Consider the following 25444-nt stretch of genomic DNA (forward strand, 5'->3'; position numbering starts at 1 on the left):
TCCCATATGGTCTTCCTGAAGACTGTGGAAACTGATGGGGGGGGGGCAGGCTGGAAACTAGAAAAACTATTTTGTTTTTGTTTGCCAAAAGAAATTCTTTTACCTATTTGTTGATATAGTTCGCGCCATGCTCATGGAATACGCCTATTAGGGCAATTTCAGCACTGGACAGTGAACTAACACTCTCTCCTGGTGAGCTCCTCCCAGAATCAAAGGGTGGGAGCTCTCCCTAGGATAGGCCAAATTTACAAGAGCGGCAGCAACAAGAGAATGAGAGATTTCATTTTTCGTTGGGCATAGAAAACCCTTTCAGCCTGTCTACCCAATAGTGTTTCCTAAAGAGCTTTCTCTCTTACCTCCGTAACGCCCTACCTTGCATCGCATCTGCGTACACAGGTCATCTTCCCAAACGTGGTGGAATGTGTTTGAGGAACCGTTTTCCATCTTTGTGCGCCGGTCACTTCTGGGCCCTTGCACATAGCAAGCACTTAATTTTTTTTTTAATTATAGGAGGAAGAGGCCAAGGAGGGGAGGGGGTATATAGCTCCAAGGCCACCCACAGCACTGAGCTTTTCCCTGGGTTACCTTTAGGTGCGACCTTAGCTAAGTTTCCCCCCTCTCTCTAAGCCTATCTCCCCAATCGTAGTGGGACGGTTGGACCGGAAGGTTTCTGCTGGCCTCTCTGGCTCTCGAGATTTTATGATTCTCTGACTCCTGTGCGCAGGGAGCTCACTATCTCATAAGGTCTGTCAAACTCTTCGAAAGACGCAGGTGTTCAAAGCGCTAGAGGACAGCACGCCCTGCCGCCCGCACATCTCGCGAGATAAGCCTTTGGCGCCCGCCTGAAATCTCGCGGTTGCAGACGCCGTAGCGGAGGGTAGAAGGGCAAAAAAAAAAAAAAAAAAAAACCACGACCGTTGTTCTCGCGAGATCCGCAGCTCGTGCTGAGGATTTGGGTCTCGGGACAGGGGCTGAAGCCGGGTCTGGCTGCGCTCTGCGGGGTCTTCGGGGAAGATGGCGGACGTGTCCGGCAGCAACGGTGACACGGCAGGGCCCGTGGGGAAGGAGGCGGGTGAGTCTCGGGGCTGGCTTGAGGCTAACTGAGGCGCTTTGTTTACTGTGTCCCTCGGGGCCCATTCATTCCGCCCCCTCCTGGGGAGGGAAGTCGGGGCGGCTCCAGGATACAGGCCCGCCCCCAGCCTCACCTGGACACGCTCCATCCCCTCCAAGCCCCATCTCGAGCCTCACCTGGACGCCTTCCCCTCTGTCCAAGCCTCACTGTCTTGCCTCACCGTTAGCAGCACCCGGCTATCGAATCCTGATTCTGCTGAGCTTGGCCTCACCTGGACCCCTCTCCCCTAGCCTTACGTCCTGTACTGCCCCAGCCTCACCTGGATTGATATCAAATCCCTGCACGCAGCGCACGCCTCACAGATACACTCCCGGTCCCTACAGCCTCAGTCCAGCCTCACCCCGATGGCCTCGCCCCCTCTTCACTGCCCTGACTGGCCCCTAGCCTCACCTGGACATCATACCCGCCCGCGTGCTTTCGCCCCCTTACCCCATGAGCCCAAGCCTCACGGGTACACCCTGGGTCCCCACTGAGCCCGGACACCAGCCTCCCTTGGACAGCATATCCCGCGCGCGGGGATGGGGGGTGGGGGAGGCAGCCACTGAGCCTCACTCACGTCCAGCCTCACTTGGATGGCTTCCACCTCCCCCGCCACCTCCCCCTCCCCCATCTTAACTGCCTAGATTGGCTCCTAGCCTCACCTGGACATCTTACCGCGCAGGGAGGGGGCGGGGCGCGCGGGACCACCGAACTTCAAGCCAAGCCTCACTTCTACGGTTTATCCCCGCCCCACCCCCCATCCTAACTGCCCCATTGGCCCCCAGCTTCACCTGTACTTCATACTGGTGCGTGCGCGTGCACACCCACCCCCACTCCCTCTTTGAGCCCACGCCTCACCTGTAAACCGTCGGTTCGCAGTGAGCCTCACATCCAACCTCACCTGGATTGCTTCTCCCCTCCCCCCCCATCCTAACTGCCCTGATTGGCCTCCAGCTTCACCGAAACATCTTCCTTGCCCTCCTTACTGCCCAGTCATGCCCCTAGCCTCACCTGGACACTATCTCCCTGCAGCCTCCCCCGAACTGCCCAGCCTCTCCTGGACCACGTTCTCTGTTCCCAAACCTTGCTGCCTTCATTCACCGTCAGCTACAACTGGTTATTGAACCTTCTCTACTGGCCAGACTTCACCTCCATGGATACTTTCTCCTGTTTCCAGACCTTAACTGTCTTGACTCACCAACAGCTGCACCTGGATATCAAACCCTGCCCTCACTGATTCGGGGAGAGTCGGAGGGGTGCCTCCCCCCAGCCTCCTACACATCTTCCCCTCTCCTAATTTTCTTGGACTTATCCAGCCTCACCTGACCATCATACCACTTCCCCACCTCTGCCCATACCCCTTGTTTTCTACTGAACCCCACATCCAGCCTCACCTGGACACATCCCCTGCCCCCTCTCCTATGCATTGCATAAGGGCTTTCAGGCTCTTGTGTTTTCTCTCCCTGGCATAATTGTCTAATAAGGATCCCCACTCCTACAACTATCATTCCTTTCCTCACAGCTTACCCTGCCGAGGCCAGCTACAACCTTTACCCAGACCTGCCGGGCACCTGGACATTACAAACTACCTGTAAATGTCCTATTCTTCCCCCTTTTAATCTCTGATCAGTCTTACATCTAGCAATACTGCCCCTCTGCCCATTCCTAAGGTTAATATGTCATCCCTCTCCTCTACCCTGTTTTATGGAAATCTAAATTTTCTTCCTCTTGGATGGGCATCTTGACTCCCTTGTCTGCACCTTTCTACTTTTCCTTTTTCCAGGCTGTGCCCCCTCTAATAACAGGGTATGAGAGTTCAGTCTAGAAGAGTTTATAAGATAGACCAGTAATTATCTAAAACAGGCTACTTAAGGATCATAAAGGGGCTCTAAGTGTTTTCTGAGTTATCTCTCATACCTTGAAGACTAGGAAATGGGGAGAATTTCTTGGAGAAGGTTTATAATCTGGGCTTTTAAGTATGGATAGGAATTTAACAGAACTTAGCAAGGGGAAATGAATGGTTATAGTACATAGTATAGTACTTTAAGGTTTGCAGTTCACTTCCATGTTTGCAAAGATAAGAGGGAGTGAATTTTAGGTAGATGAAACAAAGGTGACAAGGTAGAAAGGTATTCAGGAAATAGCCAGCAGTTCAATTTGGCTGCAGCATGGTTTGGGGGGCTGGGAGGCAGTGTGAGATAAAATTCTAGAGATAAATTATAGACAGATCATCAAGTTCTTAAAAGGCTGAGACTTTTTTGGTCTTGATCCTTCTGTAGAGAAGAGACACTGAGGAGTTTTGAATGGGAACTGTTTTTGAAAAATGACTGGTAACAGTAGGATAGATTGGAGAAGGGCAAAAGTAGGATATCTTATGTGAAAATTTGCTTTGATGTGCATCAATAATAGTAGCTGTCATTTCTACAAGGGTTCATAGTTTATATACACAAGTCTACCCCCTGACCCTATGCTCACATAAAACCCTTGAAATAGGCGATGCAGCTATTCTCATTGTCAGGGAGGAAAATAAGGTTAAGTGAAATGAATTGGATCAGTCAAGGTCCCAAAACTAGTCAGTAGCAGAAATGGAGAGGAGGTGGTAGAACTGGTCTGTGGCTTTCCAACTTAGTACTTTCCCCCCCTGTACCACAACTGTCTTCCTTTGTGGGAAGTCCTATGGACTTCTATGGCTTGTTAGAAGACCAAGGTGAAATTTAATAGGGATGAATGTAAAGTCTTACACTTGAGTGAGAAAAAAAATCAGTCTCATAAATACAAGATAAGAGAGGGATGGCTAGATAGCAGTTTGTCCAAAAAGATCTGGAGACTTAGAGTGGATTGTAAGCTCTCTCTTAGTCACCAGTGTACTATGGCAGCCAAGGAAGCTAAGGCAATCATAGACTACATTTTGACATCCAAGAATTGGGAAGCTATAGCCGTGCTGTATTCTGCCCTGCTGTGACCACATTCAGAATATTCTTGGTGCCACATTTTAGGAAGAACATTGGTAAGCTAGAGAGTAGGCATATAAGGGCAACCAGGATGGTAAAAGGCCTCCAATCACATGATATGGGGATTGGTTAAAGCAGGGGTGGGAAACTAGGAATATTTATCTTGGAGATATGATGTCTTCAAGAATTTGAGGGCTATTACCTGGAAAAGGAATTAAATTTATTCAGCTTGGTCTGAGGGCAAGAACTAGGAGCAATGGATGAAAACCTCCAAAGGACAGATTTGGGCTTACTTGATGTAAGGAAAAAGTTCCTAACCATCACACTCTCTAAAGGATGGAATCTGCTGCCTTGTGGCATAGCCACATGTGGAAGTCATTGGATGTTATAGTGGAGATTCTTTTTGTTAATGTTCAGTTTGGACTAGATGGCCTTTGAAGTCTCTTTTAACTTCGAAAGTATGTGATGCTCTTTCAGTAGATGGAGATAAAGAGAACCTAGACCAGGATAGGGACAGCAGGAATAAAGAAAGAAATGGATTCTGGGGTTGTTGTGAAGGGGAACACCAGGACATCATTACTGATGAATATGAAGAAGAGGGAGGAATCAGATGACTAGGAGGTTTTGATTTGGGTGACTGGGAGGTTCCACTTCATCCCTGCCTCTGCTTTTGTGCCAACTGTCTCCCACGCCCTCCTTCACCTTCAGTTCTTAGAATCTCTCCCTTCAAAATCTGGCTCAGGCATCACCTCCTACAAAAAGATTTTCCTGATCTTTATCCAATTGTTAGTGGCCTCCTTCCCTGAATATTTTGTATTTAACTGCATTATTGTTATTCCATGTATATTCTGTATATACTTGTGTATGTATATGTCCCCTGATAAGGCCAGAGCCAGAGCCAGTTGACCTTACCTGTCTGTGTAACTTCTTAACAATTGTGTTCAAATCAAATTAAAAAACAATGTAGACATGGCACTTTACTTCTCTGAACCTCAGTTTCCTCTTGTATAAAATGCAAATTTCTTCTATTTGTGGAAGGTATTCTGTTTTTTCTTTTAAAGTTGTATTGATTCCTTTTGTTTTTTACATAAAACATTTTTAAACACCACCCTACCATAGAATTCTGTCTTGTAGCAAAGAAAAACAAGCAAAATCAAATGATACAGCTAATGCATTGGACAAGAGTAGACAATATCTCACACCAGTGCTTCCTCATCTCCCAACTAAGGAGAGGGAAGTGTCAGGAATGCCTTCTTTAAACCTTAAACTATGACAGAAATGTGATTTATTCATAGGTTTCAGGGACAACCACACAATCCTGTCCCAGATGGAATGGAAATGACTTCTTGTGTACCAGAGACAGAATTTTTAGCCCCATTGGCAGAATTGTGGTAAAAATTAAATCAAGCCTCTGGTTTCCCAATCTGACATCCTGCCTGCCTTTATAAGGAAATCTAGAATACTATGGGATTGCTTTTGCTTCTTCTCTATTGTCGGTATAGACTAGAGGATATACTGGTCAGTTGTGAAGGGGACTGTGTCATGTTATGACCTTGTGGGACAGGTATGAGACAATTAACATGACTTTTCTTTTCCTCCACAGTGGATCGAATGATTCAAGAGAACAACCACCTGTTCACAGATGTCCAGTGTAAAGTGTGCAATGCAGTGCTCATTTCTGAGTCCCAGAAACTTGCCCATTACCAGGTATCATGCAGTGGCCATTTCAGAGAACTGTAGTTACTCCATAGACCCATTGACAACAGTTCAGAAGTGACAGTGGGCAGGAGACCTGGAATTCATTTGTAGCTTCTCTTTAGCTTTACCAAGCTTGAAAAGTGACATTCCCTGCTAGCTTCTTGAATCTAGTCTCTGTATATCCATAGATGATGCAGCAATTCAACCATGAGTCTTGGGCATCACTGATTTTAAGTTACATTCCCAAGCATACAAGATTCTCCTCTTTGAGCAGACCAGGGGAACCTTACCTCTAGCCCAGGCCCTTTTGCCTTTCTTTCACTCTTTTATTGAATTGAGTCTCTTGGGCTTTCCTGGTCCCTGAACTTTCTTGACTGAGTTCAGTCTGCCATGCAAGAATTCTGTTTGTCTGTTCTCTATCTACTATTTCAGGGTACCTTAGTTTCAATATTCACTTTCTTTGCTTCCCTTCTACTCCTGTCATTACACTTTCCATAAAACAAGATTATATATCAAGGTAAAAGAGACTCTACATTAAATATTCAAGGATAGATCATTAGAAGTATCTAAATAAATCACTTGGTTCTAGACTAGGTGACACTCAGTTTGCAAACCTATCCTATACTGAAGTTTTCCCAGGCTTATCCTAGTGGTCCCATTCCTTCTGTATGGAGTACCCCAAATAAAAATGGCATTTTCCCCCAATTGAATTTGGGGTTCTCCCCTCCCTTCTCCACCCTCTACCTGTGGACCTAGCTCATTGGTCCAGTCTTCTAATCCCAGCACCACTTTCAAGGCAATCAGGAAGCCACCAAATGATTTGTGCTACTTTGTTCATAAGTGGCCACGCTTAGCTAACTAGATACATACTCTCACCTCTTCCCCTCCCTCCCTTTTAAAGAAGGGAGGCAGCCTGGGATAGTAGGAAAACCTCTGCAATGGGGGTCAGGCAACTGGGTCAAGTCCTTGCATAGCCATTGATGAACTGTAATATCCAGGGCAAGTGACTTCCCCTCATTTGTATTTCTTCCGTCTGTAAGATGAGAGAATGGACTAAGTGATCTCTAAAGTTCCTTCCAACTTTGATGTCTTTTCATTCTATGAACAGATATAGAAATACAAATAAGCAAATAGGATAATTTTCTTTACCTCAGTTAGAATTTGGCCCAACACAGAGGGCACTCCCATGTTCACAGTGTACTGCCCCTTCTCTTTACAGTATCTTTGCTATATGACCTTAGGTGGTAACTTTCCTATGCCTCATTTTCACTGTATTACATCTGTTCCCTCAATCACTGGTTTTTATGAAAATGAATTGTATAAGTTTTTTTTTGTTGGGTTTTTTTTTGTGTAAGAGTAACAATCTGAGGCCTTTGGAGAGATGTTCTAGATAGGTAAACATTGTTACCCAAGCACTATTGTATGACATTCGGTCAAGAAAGTATTTTTTATTTTCTTTCTCCTGGGTTCTTTCCAGAGCAAGAAACATGCAAACAAAGTGAGGAGATACACATCTATTCACAAAGAGGAGGAGTTTAATGATGGGAAGAAATTGAAGCTAGATTCAAAACAGGTAATGATAGCAGGCTTCCCATGGCAAGGGAGACCCATCAAAACAAAACATTCCACTTATGGAGTATGTTGTAGCAGAGAAGGGAGTTAACTTAGTGGGTGCTCATCTTCTTTCCCAACAGTATATGAGCACCAGTATTCCTCAGAGATTGTGAGGAGGCTCCCAGGTAACCTATAATCAAGACAGCAATCTAAAAATGTGATCCCTCTTGTCAGAACATCTCATTTCTCAAGTGTCTGAATTCATGGAATGAGGAGACACATTAGAAGCCCAGGTTTATGGTCTTCCATTTCATTTCAATTTAAAGAAGTGAATTCTGGATCTGTAATAGTTGTCCAACAAGTAGAATGTACTTCTACTTAATTACTGTAATTAGGATCTAATTAGACTTAAATGTGTTCCCCAAATCCAGAAATCCCCATCTTTCTCTCTCCAAATCCAGAAGTCTGTCCTCTTTCTCCCCCAGGCATTTAACTATATGCCTGGAACTGTTTGAATCAAGAGGGCAGTGTAAAGCATTGCAGAGATCACTGGGCAAGGCTTTAAGGCCTGGAGTCATCTACTGGTTCTGCCACTTAGGAGCTGCATGGTCACGTTCCCTCTCTGAATCTGTTTTCTGATCTGTGAAATAGAATTATTTATTAGGCCTACAGTGGAAGAGAGGATGAAGGAGATCTGTGGGACAAGGTGTCAGGTAAGGGATGTATTTGAGGGGCTGTCATAGAAAGAATGCTGGATTTGGAGTCTGAGGAGCTGGATTCAAATCACAGATTTGCTGCTTGCTGCCTTTATGACCTTGGACAAGTCACTAAACTTCTCTGGGCCTTAGTCTCCTAATTCTTTTCCTGTAAAATGAGGGGTTGTCCTAAATGGTTTCTAAGGTTCCTTCCAGTGCAGAATCCTATGACACTTTCATCCTTGCTTTGCCTCCCTCATAGAGCTATTGTGAGACTCAGATGAGTAAAAGCACTTTAAAAATTATCAATTATCCTACATAGAAGAGGTAGCATTATTACTGAGCCATTTGTTCTCCTGGTTACTCTCTTTGAGCATTTAAGCCAAGATTAAAACAGAGATGAGGCCAGGGCCCTACAGACTGAGGGTGGGGTGGAACTGTCTTGTTTTCTAGCCTGGTCCCTGTAATAGCCAGTAAAAAGGCACCGTTCTCCCTCCTGAGCAGGAGAGCAGCCATGGCGATGACAGGGATCGGTGCTGTGCCATCTGCAACATGACCTTTTCTTCCCCCATCGTGGCCCAGTCTCACTACCTGGGGAAGACCCATGCCAAGAACATGAAGTTGAAGCAGAGTAACTCCCAGGCGGAAGGTACTGCTCTTTCTCTGCACCGTCTTCATGCCTGAGGATGGGATGGGGCTGATGGTCCAAATGAAATCTTTGGGGGATGGCTTAAAAATAATCATGAAGCAAGGGCAGCTCCACTCAACCAAATTGTCCATTCATCAAAGAACTTATTAAACACCTGTTGTGAACAAGGGCTGGTCACTAGGGATTTAAAGATAGAGATGGCAAAGACCTTTAGGCCAGAGCACTAAATATGACAAATACCTCTAATTCAGTGGGATAATAAGTAAGTGCAAAGGAGAGTTCCCTTTTACCAGGAAGGGTCAGAAAAGAAGTCATCGAATGAAGCATCTGAGTTGAACTTTAAAGGGAAAGATTTCAGTGGTACGAGATGGAAGAAAGGAGGGAGGAAAATCTCTTCCAAGCTTGGGGGTTGTCTTGAGCAAAGACAGACAAGACAATAAGATGAGGATGGAATGAAGAGTATGTGGATGTTTGGATTGTGAAGTGAGGTTCGGAAAATAGGTTGGAGCCAGTCATATGTAGGACCTTGAATTCTAGGTTCAAGGGTTTATGCTTTATTTGGTAAAGACAGGGGAGCCATTCAAGGTTTTTGAGTAGCAGAATGATATGATTTGAGGCATCTTATAGGGAGATTATTCAGATTGCAGTGTGAAGGATAGAAGGGGTTTACTGTGTTTGGGAAGATTGACTGGAAGGAAGTTTAAATAGCCAAGGCAAAAATAGATTTGATTCAGCAAACATTTAGTACTTGTGTACAAGGTACTGTGCTAGGAAACAGGAATGCAAAAATTGTAAAACTATAATGTCCCTTCCCTCAAGGAGATTATATTCTCCTAGGAGAATGTGATCTGTACAAAGAGAAATATAATATAGAATGTAATGTGCAGTACAAAGTAATTTTGAAAAACTTGAGGAAAGATAACTTTTTCAGCTGTTGAAAGCAAGAGATGCTTTATGGAGGAGTTGGTGTCTGAGCTGAGCTTTGAAGAAAGGGAAGGATTCTGAAGGGAAATATGAACAGGACATTTATTGGGAGCATTGGGAAGGCCTGCTGGAATGAACAGAAGCAGAAAACAGCATGGCAAGTTTAGGTGACTTGCTAGTAGTAGTATAGTTTGGAAGATAAGAGTGAATGAGTGGGAATAATATGAGATAATACTCTCAAGGTAAGTTGTAGCCAGTCTCTGGGATCTGAGGTCAGAAGAAAGTACTCTACACTCCAGGCATGGGGAGAGATGGTGCACATGTCCAAAAGCAGAAGGTGGAGGGTCAAGTTTGAGGAACAACAGATAATTGAAATTGGCTGGAATATACACAATTTGTAAAGGAGAGTTATATGAAGTAAGTCTAGATGGGTAGGAAAAAGATTGCTGAGGGCCTTATATGTCAGGAATTTTTATCTTCTCCTTTAAGCAGTGGGGAGCCATTAAAGGTCTTTGAGCCAGTGAGTGGCATGGTCAGACCTGTGCCTTAGCAATATTATTTCAACAGCTCTGGAGGATTGATGAGAAAAAGAAGATACTGGAAGTAGACAGGATATTGTTTAGAAAAAATATTAGAGTAATCCACTTGCAACTTGATGTAGGTCTGAATTAGAGTGATAGCATTGTGATTAGAGAAAAGATAACAGATTCAAAAAATATAGAGATATAATTGAAAGGATTTGGCAGCTGATTGGACCTGAGTATGACTGGACATGCTTATATACTTTACATATTGTAACTTATTTAATCTTCACAATAACCTGGTGTAATGTAAGTAATGCGGTGGTTATTATTCCCGTTTTTTAGATAAAGAAGTAGAGGAAAAGTGATTTGCCCATGGTCATGCCAAAGCTTGAATCCAAGTCTCCTAACACCAAGTCATATGTTTTTAAGGGACTTGACCACCTAACCTCTCCTAGGGCCAGATAAATTTTTCTCTCTGCAGGAGCCTTATGGCCCCAATCCTTTGTCTGGAATTAGAATGAGTTGCTGAAAGTGCAGAAGTTCTGTGGGTATATTAAGAGTATGTTGAGAAATTCCCTCCTGCCTCTTCTACTTCTATCTTCTCTAACAACTTTGATCTTCCCCAGTCACTGTGTGCTCAGACTTGAAAAAAAATCCTTGTCTTTTTGGAGTGTGCAGGTCATACCTTACTTGCTTTTATCTGCAAATGCAGCCTTTTCTTACTGAGACAGGGAGATTGCCTGTAAAAGCAGAGAACTTCAGTATTGCTTTCATTGTTTAGCAAACTGTGTTTTCAGCTACTAGGAATTAATTTCCAATCCATGTGGTTTGAAAATAGATTCCCTTAACATGGGGATTCATCCCTGGATTTCATTCACCCTACTAATACCAGGCTTTGAACCCATGAAAAGAGTGATTGGTTGATGTCCTTAGTTTAATTTTCGATAGTAATTTAAAACCTCCATTTTGTTTTTCACTAAGCAACATAGCTGTGTTTGTGATATTCATTGTTTCATGAATAATTTGGCTGATTCCAAATCATGGCCTAGGAAGCTTAGGTAGAATCTTAGTAAACTTCCAGAGCTGAAAAGGACCTTAGTGGTTGTCTAATCCAGGCCCTATTTGAAGTATAAATCCAATCTATAAATCTCCATGACAAGTGGTCTACCTCTGCTGAATGGGAGCTCACTTATGGAAGCAACTCACTCTATTTTTTTTAATAATTAAGATTTTTTTTTATTTTTAGTTTACAACACTCAGTTCCACATAATTTTGTGTCCCAGATTTTCTTCCCTCCCTCCCCAAGACGGCATGGAATCTGATATATCTTCTACACATAACTTCGCATTGAACTTACTTATGCAATAGTCTAGTTGTAAAGAAGAATTATGACCAATGGAATGAATCAAACTCACTCTACCTTTGAAGGTTTTAATTGAATTTTTTCTTTATATGGAGTAAATATCTTCTTCTTAGTAACTTCCCTGGGACAGCTAGGTGGCACAGTAGATAGAGCACTGGGCCTGGAATCAGGAAGACTCATCCTTATGATTTCAAATCCAGTCTCAGATGCTTCCTAGCTGTGTGACCCTGGGCAAGTCACTTCACTCTGTTTGCCTCAGTTTCCTCCTCTGTAAAATGATCTGGAGAAGGAAATGGTGAACCATTCCAGTATCTTTGCCAACAAAACCCCAAATGGGGTCACAAAGAGTTGGACACAACCAAAACAACTCAGCAACAACAAAATAACTTCCCTCTATTGATCCTTTTTCTGCCCTGTGGAGTAGAAAGAATCTAAGCCTTCTTCCCCAAAAAAGCCTTTCACATATTTGAAGGAAATGATCCCACCTTCCCACAATGCCTTCTCCAGGCTAAACATCCTCAGTTCTTTTGTACAGTCCCCCTTACATGGTGTTGAGTCCCTTCACTGTTCTGATGAAGACACAGGTAATGTGCTTATTAAATTTTCAGATCATGGAAAGGTGGGAGAGATGGGTAAAGCTTTAACTTGGGTTAAAGAAAAAATGTTGTACAAATAAAGGATGGGCAAGCGTAGCTACAAAATATTTAAATGTGAAAAAGCCCAAGGAATTCTAATAGGCTTCCAGCTCAAGATGAATTAATAGACTGGTATGACAACCAAAAGAGTTAATGCATTTTTCAGCACTTCCCTTCACTACGGGTCTTCTTCTACCAATGCAAGTCACAGCCCTCCACAACTTAGTAGATAGTTTTTGAGATTTTCTGTAACCAAAAAAATCTTCACTTGAAATCCATCCCAAATGTGAGACCTTCCAAACTTAGCTAGATTTGTCATCAGACAATAGAAATACAGTTCTGGCGACAGATCCATACTCAGAGCCTTTCCAGCTTAGTGGGACTTTCCAGAGCTTGTGTACTGCTGATGATAATATACTAATAATAGTATAGACGAGAAGACCTCAGCGTTCTCTCCATGTCATGATGAGGTACCAGAGGCAATTTGAAGTCTAGAAGTCTGTAACTCTCTTGCACATGGTCTTTCTAAATTAGACACTGAATAAAGCAAGCACTTTCCACTTGTTAAAAATGCATAGAAAAATGTTATTTTGGAAAGAAAAATAGCATAGGTTTGACTGGAGAGTGTGGGTGTGGGCGTGGGCTGTACGTTTTACGTATGGTGCTGCTGCTCATCTGTGGCTCTGATTTACAGTGTGGTTAATCAAGGCAAAAGGGGCAGTCTGTGATCAATCAAGTGAAAGTAATTGGCCCCACAAAGGGAGCAAACCTATGCATATTTTATTACTAATACTGTGTTCTAATCAACTGAGTACACTGACCCTAGACTCAACAAATATGATTCAGGTAAGAGCCATAGCCCTTGATTCTGCTCCCGGCTCTTTGAGGGACATATAGAAGACAAGACAATGTTTAGATCCCATTTCTGAAGAACCTTTAACAAAAGGAAGCAATTGTCATCTAGTAGAAAGGGCATTCAATTTAGAATCAAACATCCCGAGTTCACTTCTTATTCCTCAATTTACCTGTTTTTTTACTTTGGGCAAATCATTTGAATTCTCTGATCCTTATTTTCCTCATCTAAAAATTGGAAATAACTGCACTTCTCCACTCAGAGGGTTGTATCAGAAGCATTTTATAAATTATAAACTGCCATATAAATGTCAACTGTTATTATTATTGATTTACTTTGCTTTAGATCCAGGAGACCTGGGTTCAGTTCCCTCCTCTGCTATTTAACATCCATATGATCTTGAGCAAAATAATTTGCTCCCCTAAACCTTATTTTCCCATTTATCGAATGGAGCTAATGATGCATGTAGTACCAATTTCAGAGTTCTATGAGGATCAGATGTACTTTGAGGCAGCTGGGGGCAGAGTGCATAAAGTGCTGGCCCTGGAGTCAGTAAGACCTGCATTCAAACCATGCAGGGTTGTTATGAAGATCAAATGAGATAGTATTTGTTATTTTAGAAAGCACAGTGAGTGCCTGGCACATAGTAGGTACCCTATAAATCATCATTTCCTTCCCTTCTAAACTACAAATAAATGTTGATCCCATTTACCTATAAATTGACCTCTGAATACTATAACTGGAATGTTTCAAGGATGTATAACATTTTTTTTGTTTCATATTTTGAAAGGTTTCTACATCCAATTTTATGGGACTTCAGGGGAGAGAAGTGTTTTACAAAGGCACATATCACCACAGTATTAATGTTGGGCAGTTGTCAGGCACTTAATTCACAAGCATTCATTCAAAACTGACTATTCCATACACTGTGCTAGGTGGTAGAGATACAGAAACAAAAACAAAAACAGAATCTAGTCCCTGTCTTCAAGGATTTTACATCTTTACCTTCTCCTGAGACAGTTTCAGGAGAGAAAGTCAATGTACCATCCAGGCTAAGCACTAAGGAGAGTATTATTGCAGTGGCAACAGCACTGGTCTTGGAGTCAGGATTTGGGTTGGAGTTAACAGCTGATACTGTTACCTCTTTGATATTGGGCAGGTAACATTTAAGTAAATACAAAATAACTTTGAGGGAGAGACTGTGGTAGCTGGAAGCATCAGGAAAGTTCCTGTAGAGGAAGTGGTAACTGAACTGAACTTTGAAAGAGGGTATGGATTTTAAGAGGCAGAGGTGAGGAGACAGTATATCCAAGTATGTGGACGAAGCTGACCCCAAGGAACAGAGAGGGCAGAGAGAATGTTTTGTGGCAGAACAGCAGGTAGGCCAGTTTGGCTGGACTGTTAAGTGTATGAAGGAAGTGATGTTGAATAAGTCTGGAAAAGTAACCTGGAGCCATGTTGTAAAAGGCTTTAAATACCAAGCAAAAGAATTTGTATTTGGTCCTACAGACAAGTGGAAGCTACTGGAGTTTCTTAAGCAGTGGGTGGTGTCATAGCCAGACATGTGCTTTAGGAATATCATTTTGGCAGCTTTTTGGAGTATGAATTGGAGAGAAGAAAGAATGTAGGGAAAAGAAACCAATGAAAAAATTGTTGCTATAGTCTAGGTAAGTGGTGATGAGGACTTGAACTAGAGTTGTTGCCATGTGAGTGGAGAAAAGGGGATGCGTGTTAAAGATGCTGTGGAAGAATAATTGACAAAGACTTGGCAAATGTTTGGATATGGGGCATGGGGTCGGGGAATGAAGAATCAAGGATGATTCAAGGGTTGTGAACTTTGGTGACTTAGAAGGCTGGTGATGCCCTCCACAGAAAAAGAGAGGTTTGGAAGAGGTTGTATTTCGTATGAAAGTTAATGAGTTCTCAGGTGCATATAGGACATCCAATTTGAAGCAGTTGGTGATACAATTCTGGAGTTTAGGAGATGACTAGGGCTAAACCTTAGACCTAAGACTCATCTATGTAGAGATAATTTAATCCATAGGAACTGGTGAGGTCACCGAATGAGGAATAAAGAGAAGACAGAGCCAAGGACAGAGCCTCCATAGATACACAGGGGACAGAATTTGGATAATGATAAAGGTGTGCGTAAGACAGATAGCACTAGCACATAGGATGGCTGCTAGCACACTAGCACACTTCACTCTTGATCTGATCAGACAGGAAGACAGATTCAAAGGGGTTAATAATCTTACTTTATTCTAGTCTAGTCTTCTTACAAGGGTTGCTGATAATGAGCACAAACTACAGCATCCCCCAATCACCCTTCTCACAGGAGCTGGCAAGAGGAAGGGCAACTCTCCCCCTACATCTCAATGGGATCAGTCGAGAAAGGCACAGCTTGTGCATTCCCTTAAATCCCTCAAGCCTCAGTGGGGGCCAGTTGAGGCAAACACAGATTCCCCCCAGCCTTCATGGGGGCCGGTCAAAGCACACACAGCATTGCAATTTATGCATTTAATCCTCAGGGTTCCTCAACTCACTGATCAGCGCCTGCCTGCTTTATAGGGCATCAGACAAAGAGGGCATCTTGCCAGCAATAGCCTCACAAGTTTACATCACCTCATCCCTATATCTCACTGCGCAGTCACAGTGGATGTTAACATTTTAAGCACAAATGCTTATATTTATCATTATATAACATTGTGCAAGTGTGGTGGAGATGTTTTGAACCATGAGCCTGGGAAACAGAAATTGTTATGGCCATGGATCCTGGGAAACTGAACTCTAAGAAATAACAAAAATCCACTTTACACACACTAAAATCCACCTTACTTACAGTGTGAAATCAAAGATTTTTTTCAGAATATTAGAACCAAACTCAGTTTATATTTGACTTGTTAAATTCTAATCCAAAATGAGGGGCTTAATCATTTTTGCTTCCTATACCTTTGGCATGTCTCATCATCCCTTTCTTCTGCTACAGCAAGAGGAAAGACTCCTTTTTTGCAGAGGCATTCCCAAATTAGTTATTCCACCTTTTCCTTTTGTCTACATTAATGTAAAACATACCCCTGAGACTTTTCATTGTCTTTCTTTGTGTTCTCCTTGTGCATAGTTCCATCAAAACTCCAAACGAATGCTACAACCCCTAGTCTCAGTGAAGACAGTGGTGACACATCTGATCCAGACAAGTTCTGCAACCTCTGCCATGCCACTTTCAACAATCCTTCCATGGCCAAGCAGCACTATATTGGCAAGAAGCATAGAAAACAAGAGACCAAAATCAAGCTGATGGCTCATTATGGCAAGAGCAAGGATTCCCCCATGACACCTTCAGAAGGTGAGAACATCTTATCTTGGAATCCAGGCCAGGCAAAGGGGCAGTATTGTAGAGCAGTGGAAACATCACTTGATTTGTAGCCATGGGAGTTAGATTTAAATTCAAGCTCTGTTACTCCTCCCTGTGGGTTATGGGGCTTCAGTTTTCTCAGCTGTAAAATGAGCAGTCTTAGAATAGTTGATTTCCAAGATTCTTTCCAGCTCTAAAACCTGGGATCCTATTCTGATTTTTTCTGGGAGCAGGTTTTCTTTAAGAAGGATATTGACAAGCTGGAGCATATCGAGAGGAGAATCCTGCAGCCCCAGAACTTAAAGGGACCTCAGAAAATGTTTGTCCACTCCATGCCTGAGTAGAGATCCCTTATATAATGTCTTCAGCAAGTGATGTTCAGAAATTCCAAGGGTTATGCTTCTGTTTCAATAAAACATAGTGTTTGCTCTCCAAAACCTAGCTAGAAGCCTCAAGGATCCGCTTTAGCAGCCCGCTTCACTTAGCATTCACACTCACCAACTCCATTTGTCCCAAGGTAGTGTTTGTACCTCCTCTCTGACTTCCCTATTCTGTTACTGTTCCTCCTTGGAACTTGCCTCAGGGATTGCCCACTCTCTAATGCTTCCCTGGGCAGGCTACTTAAATCACTCCATCACCAGCTGAGGTCACCTAGAAGAAGGAACTGAATCTGTTAACAGGCTGCTTTCTCTTGCCTGCTAGTTCAGATTGAGGGCAGAAAGATGTTTATGTAGTAGAGATGCTTAGAGTTGCCTCTTTTGACTTAGAACATTCTGTATCACAGCTCTTCTGTGGCCACCTGGAACATAACAAAGGCTGAACTTTTCAGAATCCATGATGCAGGAGGTCAAGGAAGACCTCCTACCAGGTGGATTGGGTGAGATCTGGTAGTTATATTATAAGCCTCACATTTTTCTCATTGTTTATGCTCAAGGTGCTCCAGACTGACCCAACATTCTTCCCCCAGTTCTCTCAAAAGCACCCCTTTCTCCCAATTCCTCCCCAATACGTGGTTACTCACTGGTGATGATACTGTTTTGAGGATTTCTTCCATCTTCTTTCTTTGCTGTGGTCCTGAGGCAGTAGTCTAGAGATTTCAGAAAGGAAGTAAAATACATCTAATACAGTCCTTATTTTATCTGATTAAATCAGATCCCTTCATCTCTACCCTCCCTACTAGTAGTAGTGAGAACCATAGGCAGATGCAAGACCCATGAAACTAATGAAGACTTTGGTAAGTTCATTTTCATTCTGCAGGAGTACATACCCACCTAGGAAGCCTTCTCTCTCCACCCTTCCCTTGCTAGTGGAAAAGGAGTTGCTCTGAGACACATCAGATGATAGGTTTTAGATTTGGGAGGGAACAATAAGTTTTCATTTTAGAGAGAAGGAAATTAAGGCTCAGGAAGAAGGCCAAGATTTGAATATGGTTCTTCTAACTCACACTCCAGTGCTCTTTCCACTACCTAGCTGCTGAGTGAGCTGATGCCAAAAAAAGGTTCCATGCTCAAGTTTTAATCACAAAACAAGGTGTGGGATAGGGGGAACATGAAACAGCTTTAGGCTTCATACTTTGTTTCGGTCCCATCTGAACACAGAATTGCTAGCATAAGCACATTAGCTTTTTTCCCCTAGGAATTATAAGTTTTTACAAATTTAACCTTTTCACTTCCTTATTTAATAAATTTTGATTTAATACAGCAGGCAAGTAGATACTCAAAAACTATCCAAAAACAAACTATAGTTGCTGAGATCTATTAAGCAAAACAGCCTCAGTGATCGTGACTGATGGTGCATTTCAGCTTACACTTTTGTAAGCGCACTACAAAACTTTTATAGTACTGTTTGTTGAAAAGAGCTGTATTTGTGACTTAACAAGGTAGCACCAGTGTATTCCATTGTATTTAACTTGAATTTTGTTTCCATTTGATGTTACTTTCTTTTGTATAGTCATAGTGTATTTTTGAAATTTTTTTCTCTATCATATAAATCATTGCATATTTCTTGAAATTCTTCATATTTATTGGCCTTGATGGTACAGTAATATTCCGTAACATTCATTTGCTGCAATCTATTTAGCCATTCTTGTTTTCCTGGCCACATATTTGTTTGTAATTTTTTGTCATTTACAGATAGTGATGCGTGGAATTTTTATATAGATAAGTCTTTTCTTCCTGTCAGCAAACTTCTAGTAGGTTAACAGTATGAAAAATTTCCTATCTTTTCTCAGAGGTTTCCATATTGTTCTCCAAAATAGACCAATTCACAACTTCAGCAGCAGTGAATTAGTTCTCTTTTTTTCCAAAAGCCCCACCAACTTAGAATTTCTATTTTTCTATCTTTGTCAGTTTGGGTGTAAGGTGATACCTCAGGGTTGTTTTACTTTCTTTTCCTATCATTATTAGTGATTTCAAACATTTTTACATGTTGATTGACAGTTTGTGTTTCTCAAAAAACTGCTTGTTCGTATCTTTTAATTATCAGGGAATGTCTCTTGATCTTTTAGATTTGTGTCAATTCACTGTATGTTTTAGTTGGATGGCTTTTATAAAATAACAGGATTGTAGACTTAGATCTGGAAGAGTCTTTAAAGACCATTTAGTCTCTCACCCCTCAATTTGCAAGTGAGAAAACTGAGGTTAAGTCCCAAGGTCACACAGATAGGATTTGAGTTCAGCTCATTTGGACCCTGTCTACTATACCATACCTCCCCACATGTTTAATGCAAATATTTTTCCCAGTTTATATCTTTCCTTTTTGTTCTAGTTCCATTACTTTTATTTGCACTTTTATTTTTATATGATAGAAATAATCTTATTTTTTTCTTGTATAATTCCACCTACGTCATGGCTAGTTAATTTTCCTTTCTCCACATTTGTGGAATGTGTAACCTTCCACTCTCTTCTAATTGTTTATGGTATGACTTTTTATATTTATATTGCTTATTCATTTGAAATTTTCAATATATGTCATAGTATTTGTTAGATGCTTGTCTAAACCCATTTTTTTTCCTAAGTTGCTGTCCAGTTTTACCAGCAATTTTGGTTGAATAATGAATATACTTTCTCCAGTCATTTGTGTTCTTATTTAACACCAGACGACTGAACAGCCATCATCTTATAGCTAGAGGAGATCCTTTTTCCTAAGAGGCATGCCTATTTTCAGAATCCAGTAAATCTTCAAGTAACCCTTCAGAGTCCTAAAATCTTGCCTTACAAAAAAAGAAGGGAGAAACGTCCAGGGACCACCTGTCGCATTTTTACTTTATAGTTGTGTGTCGATCTTAACTTAGAGATATTCCTCACCACTGGCCATTTATTATATGTTTGTCCACTCCCTGTAGATGCCAGCACTCTTCCAACTTCATCCTGGCTTTTCTTTTTTCAACTTTTGTGGTCCTCAACAAAGTCACATGAGATCAAATGTCTGTATCAAATTGCTTTCAGGAAATCTTCAACAGTTTTCCTTGTCTTTCCCACTAATACCATTTGAATTGCTTTGTATTTAGGTACTTAGATAGCTCTTTAATCTCATTGGCATGAGTGTTAACTTCTGACAGATTTCAATTAATCTATGTCTTCTCATCCTTTTTAAAACTTATTCCCACAAGTCTCTATAAAATGTCTATCTAACATATTGTAGGGCTTTCCTCTGGTTCTTTTAATATTATTTAGTTACCACTTCAGGATCCATGTTGTCCATCTCTCATATTCCTCCCTTTTAGCACATGAACACCCACCTCCTTTTCCAGTCCTTGGTGGTGCCTTTTGCACCATTTCTCTTATGTAAGTCATTGTTGGTGACATAAGGCAGTGTCCTTACTTAACATTTACTATGCCCTTTGGGTTACTCAAAGTTTGGTTCTTTTGAGATCATCATGTAAGTCCCTCATAAATAATAGTAAGCAATACTATACATTTCTATAGCACTCCTTAGTTTGCAAAGCCTTTTTAATGTATTTGATCCACACAGCAGGCCTGTGAGGGAGGCAGGGCAGGGCCCATTTCAAAAGTGAGGAAACAGGATCTGAGAGAGGAAGGATGAGCCCAGGCCAATGAGTGCTAGAACCAAGACTTGATCTTTCATCTTATGATTCCTAATTCATTCTTCTTGATACTATGATGACACTGCCTTTTCCCTGAAGCTTGGTTGCTCTGAGTAGCAAGTGTATCTCTGGCTGTTGACAGCTGGAGTTTGTGAATGAAGAGGAGGTGGACTTCACAACTGCTTTTCACTAATAATATGCCACAGTGCATCCTGAGGATCCAGGAGCTTTCCTTCCAGGTCCAGCCCACCACTCCCTAGTCCCTGACCAGTCAATCTCCTATGGCCTCACCCATTCCAAATAAGTGAAAATAGGGACTATCTGGATTTGGAATCTTCTCTGCCTTTAACACACAGAATAGAATCATAGATGTAAGGCTCGGATGGGCCTTAAAGGCCGTCTATTCCAGTCCATTGAAACCTGGAGCAGTCTAAGCCCTAAGTTCACACACGTAGCTAAGTGAACCAGGATTTGAAAGCAGGGCGTTTTCTGCTGTAGCATGTTCAATACTTCAGGGACTATCTAGATTTAATAGGAATTGAATCCCTAGGGATAGCTAGGATTATATCTGTTTTAATGGTAGTCAAACACACGATTGGGAAGGTTAGGTATCTTGTCCAAGGTCTCATAGGCCTATATTTGCTCTTTGGAGAGGCTTCCAGTCTTCTACTGTTGTGTCTGAAGGCTAGGCAGTCTGTATCAATAATGGCCTTGATTGTGGCAACATTTGCCAGCTGCTTTTATTGGGAGGGACCCTTGACAGAAGCTTGGCCTCCAAAGCACTGGATAGTCAAGTCTTGAGTAAACCAGATATAGCACTTCTAAGTCCAGGCTCTCAAAGAAAACCTGTTTCATTTTTTTTTTTTACTGTCTCATGCAGCACATTCACAGCTAGTGTATAAAATAAAGCCAGCTTCGATAGTCAGGGGTGAAATATTCCCTCCTTACCTCTCATAATCTTCTGAAAATGCTGGTAGTCCCAAGTTATGCTGTCGATAATACCTTCTGGAAAATGATGTATCTATACTAGCCTTGGACTAAGAGAATTTGGCATCTGAGGGTAGCAGTTTACCTCTTAGTAGATATATAGTGTACTTTGTCTCAAAGAAGATATAAAACTTAGGAACAACATTTTAGTGGAAGGCATTAATTTTCTAGGTGTCTAGACTCATGATTCCTAATCCAATATTCTTTCAATAAATGCCTTAAAAAAAGTACCTGCCACAGCTACATAACTTTTTGAGATGGCAATATTGTACAAAGCATTGTGAAATGACGAGGATTGCGTGCTAAACAATTCATAAAACCATGCATGTCTAAAGGACCTTAGAACATAGACTGTCAGAGTAGGAAGACACATTGCAACATAAAATGTAAGAACTCAAAAGAACCTTCATTAGAACAAGAAGAATCCTCTGCATGTAGAACATGTAGTGTCAGAGCTAGAACTTTACACTGTAGGATGTTAGAGCTGGAAAGGACCTGTCATCTAATCTAGAGCTGTCATCTAATGCAACCCCCTCATTTAACTGAGGCTAATAAAAGAGCTGCCTCCTAGCCAGGCTCACTCCAAGCCCGAGGGTAGATAGAGTCTCAAAATAATGATCTTTGTTAATTACTATTATTATAAGCCCAAGAAGAATAGCACCTTAGAGATTAATTTGATTGAAGGGCACCACCAACTAGAACACTTAGAATGGTACATTATGAGAGCCTAAAGCTGACTTTTAAAGAAAGGAGAGTTTTCCTTTGAGTTGAAAGAGACCTGGATTTGAGTCCTGCTTAAGATCCTAAGCTGTGTAACATTGGTTAGATCACTTTAACTCTGATGCTTAGTTGCCCCATCTGTCAGATAGAGAGATTGCAATAAATGTTCTTTAAAGTCCTTAACACCCCTGATGTAAAACTATCACAAAGCTAGTATCTGGCTTGGTCCTGCTCTCCTTCTTTATCAGTCAGAGCTGAGGTGTTTGGGGATAAGAGTGAGGTGGAAAGGAGGATTTAAAAATGAAAAGGGACCATGGATATCATCTGTTGTGCTCATTACTCAAAAGGTATTTAACGGACCCTTACTCTTTTATGAACTCTCTTGCTCATTTCAGCCACAGGCCCTAAGTTACAGAATCACAATATGCTTTAACATTGCTGTCTGTTTCAGCTGGGTGGGGCTACCCCTGCAACACATGCAAAATCATACTGAATTCCATAGAGCAGTACCAGGCGCACATCAGTGGCTTCAAGCACAGAAACCAGTAAGTGAGCTTTGCTTTTCAATATGGGCATGGGTTAGTAAAATACTGGGAGGGGCCATGGAATGGTATGTTCTACCAGTGCCCAGTTCCACCATTTCTCCTAAACAGACATTTGGCTCATTCTTTCAAGAACTGTGGCATAGAATTATGGCAGCATCTGGGAACCGCTCATGAAAATTTGGAAAGAATTCACCAAGATGTTTCCCAAAGTGGTGAGGGGCACCATCCCATATGAGTCAGCACCTTGGAGGAGAATTACTTAAGGATTTGCCCATAGCCGAAGACCATAAACACCTTGGAAAGAACTCTGAATTTCAAGGACCTAGATTCAAATCCTGGTTCTGCCGTTTATTACCTGTGTGATATTGTACAAGTAATTTCTCAGAGCCTTCATTTCCCCATCTGCAAAATGAAAGGGTTGAACTAGGTCATATCTAAGGTCCCTTCCATCGTTAAACCCATGATCTTAAGACCAGAAGGAGGTTGGTTAATTGTATGTGGAAGAAAAATGACTTCCCATTTCACCAGAGGGTTTCCAGGATGACAGTCCTGCTAGTTTTAACCATATATTGTAAGGCAGTGAGGGGCCTTGGTTCCTTGGCTGCCTATCATTCAGTTCTTCTCTATCTCAAGAGCCAGAAAGGGCTGACTGAGGGTAATCCCTATGCTTTAATCTTCTCCCTCAGTCCCTGTAACTAGCTTGACACGCTGATCCTCAGAATCACTTGCAAATTATTTAATTTTTTTTCAATTAACAAAAAAATCTATTTTTTTTCTTCCTGCCACTCCTCTGTCAGGAGGTGAATTCCTTCACTTTTCATGAACATGTTTCATAGAGGATCTGGTAGGTCTTCCTCCTTGATTTTGCTCAGTTGGTTTTTATATGTGACTTGGTTGCAGGGGTTAAGCTCTTTCAAAACAGCTTAATTGGTTTGTTAGGGACACCTCAAACATACTACCAGGTAACTTGCTAGTAATCATACTCGTGAGCAGGATCACAGGATTGAGAACAGAAAAGATCTTTAGAGATCATTCAGTCCAACCTCTTATTTTGCAGATGAAGAAATTAAGGTCCAGAGAGGGGTCCCACTGATAATAAGTAACAAAGCTAGGATTCAGACCTTAGCTTTGTGACCCAAAAATCTAGCATCTTTACACACTGCACCCTATAGTGTCCTAACCTGACCACATTCCAGAGAAGTAGCTCTGATACTAACCAATTAAGGGAGGTTGGGAGTCCAGGCTTTTGCAGAGATTCTGACACACCTGTCTCCTCTCCCCTTCTTTTTCCTTCCTCTACTCCTCCCTCTCTCCACTTCCCCCACAGTATACCAGGAGCTGTGCCGATCCTAGGACGCTTTCCAAAGCAGCAGTATGTTCGAGAAGAAACAGTGTCCTCAGGAGACTACAGTTACTTTAGCCAAGACTCCTAGAGCCAGTGGCAATACTGTTCTCTTCAAGTTGGTGCCAGCCAAGAACAAGCTGCTAGTGCCAACTCTCAGCGGCTCTGTTATCTGGTCAGAAACTGGCCTGTGCCTCCCTCTGATAGTGACTGCACAGGACAAAAGCAGAAACGACTTAGTTTGGAAGGGATCTGATGTAGCAAGCTTTGCTCCATCTCATGTGCTCTATTAGGAAGCTCCTTTGGCATAATCTGTTAATTGACATCTTGTTCTGTGTGTTTCTCAAACATACAGGTGGTGTCCCTCCTTTATATATGTCACTTCTTGCCACTCCTTTGCCTCTAAGCTGTGTCCCTGCCGTCTACAAACAGCGCAGAACTCTTGGGTTTCAAGAATAGCACTTTGACTAGTTTATCTTAGATCAGGAGTAATAACATAGAGCTGGATGTTAGCAAAATTGTTATTCCCAACTCCCACTTGAACTTGTGTGTCTAGGTGTGTCTTACATGGTCTTCCCTGATGGGAAAACTTGCATAGGATTTATCGCCCTATGTTTGGAGAGACAAGTCCTTGCGTTTTTCCTAGTGCTCTAGACACCTACTAGGGAAACCACGGAATGGGAGTACCAAACCATGGCAGGGGTAGGGAACCAAAAAACATGCTGTTCCTAAGACAACTTCTAGCAAGGTATTGACCAACTCTACTTATTTATCCCTCAAAAGAAAGGCACCTTAGACCAAGTTATTTCCAGTTGTGCAGGAGGGGTTCGCATTTGAATCTAATTGATCTGTTGCAATGTTTTCTGACTTTTTGTTGGAAGCCTCATATCTACTCCTCATGATATCTAAAAGGTACTAGGGAGGCTGTGCTACTCCACAGCAGCACAAGGTTCTTTCCCCTCCCAGCTGTTGCTACTCCCAATCACATGTCATCATTGGAAGGTTACTCTGAGGGTGCAAGTTGAAGGAGATCACTTGGTAGCATCTCTGCTTGCCAAGGTCTGCTGCCTATCTGCTTTACAGATATAGACCACATTAAAGTCATTATTCACCTGACCCTTCAGACTTTCTCCTTCCCTTGGTTCTGCAGTCCCAGATGAAAATGCAGTGGTGATCAATGGAATCTGTGGAAAAGAATAGGAAGGGTTCTTTCCAGGAAGAGGCCCCTAGGTATAAGGGGACTGACTAGTGTTGTAGTTTTTCATCCATAGATCTTCAGGCTAGAGAGAGTTGTTTTCATATGATCAGAGAAGACACAGGAGGGAGAGTAAAGAAGTTGACCTAGACCATACCATGCAAACAAGTAAGCAAGGGTCCCTTTGGCTACCCTTCCCTCTCCGAAAACAGGAACTACTTAAACACAGAACCTGAATCAGAAGCAGCGTTGGAGGCCTTCTGGTCCAGCCCATACTGAACACAAATCTGCTGTTCCAACA

At 42.1% G+C, this 25444-nt stretch overlaps 1 protein-coding gene across 1 annotated transcript; it reads left to right on the forward strand.

The window, feature by feature from the left end:
• Positions 1-941: 941 nt before the first annotated feature.
• Positions 942-25064, forward strand: ZNF346 (zinc finger protein 346). Its single transcript, XM_036751662.1, has 7 exons — positions 942-1072; positions 5666-5769; positions 7238-7333; positions 8514-8658; positions 16076-16300; positions 22513-22606; positions 23934-25064. Exons 1-7 carry the CDS (start codon positions 1015-1017, stop codon positions 24037-24039), a joined length of 828 nt encoding a protein of 275 aa, XP_036607557.1. The 5' UTR covers positions 942-1014; the 3' UTR covers positions 24040-25064.
• The last annotated feature ends 380 nt before the right edge of the window (positions 25065-25444 follow it).

The sequence above is a fragment of the Trichosurus vulpecula genome, chromosome 3 (genome assembly GCF_011100635.1).
Source record: "Trichosurus vulpecula isolate mTriVul1 chromosome 3, mTriVul1.pri, whole genome shotgun sequence".
NCBI classification, from domain to species: domain Eukaryota; kingdom Metazoa; phylum Chordata; class Mammalia; order Diprotodontia; family Phalangeridae; genus Trichosurus; species Trichosurus vulpecula.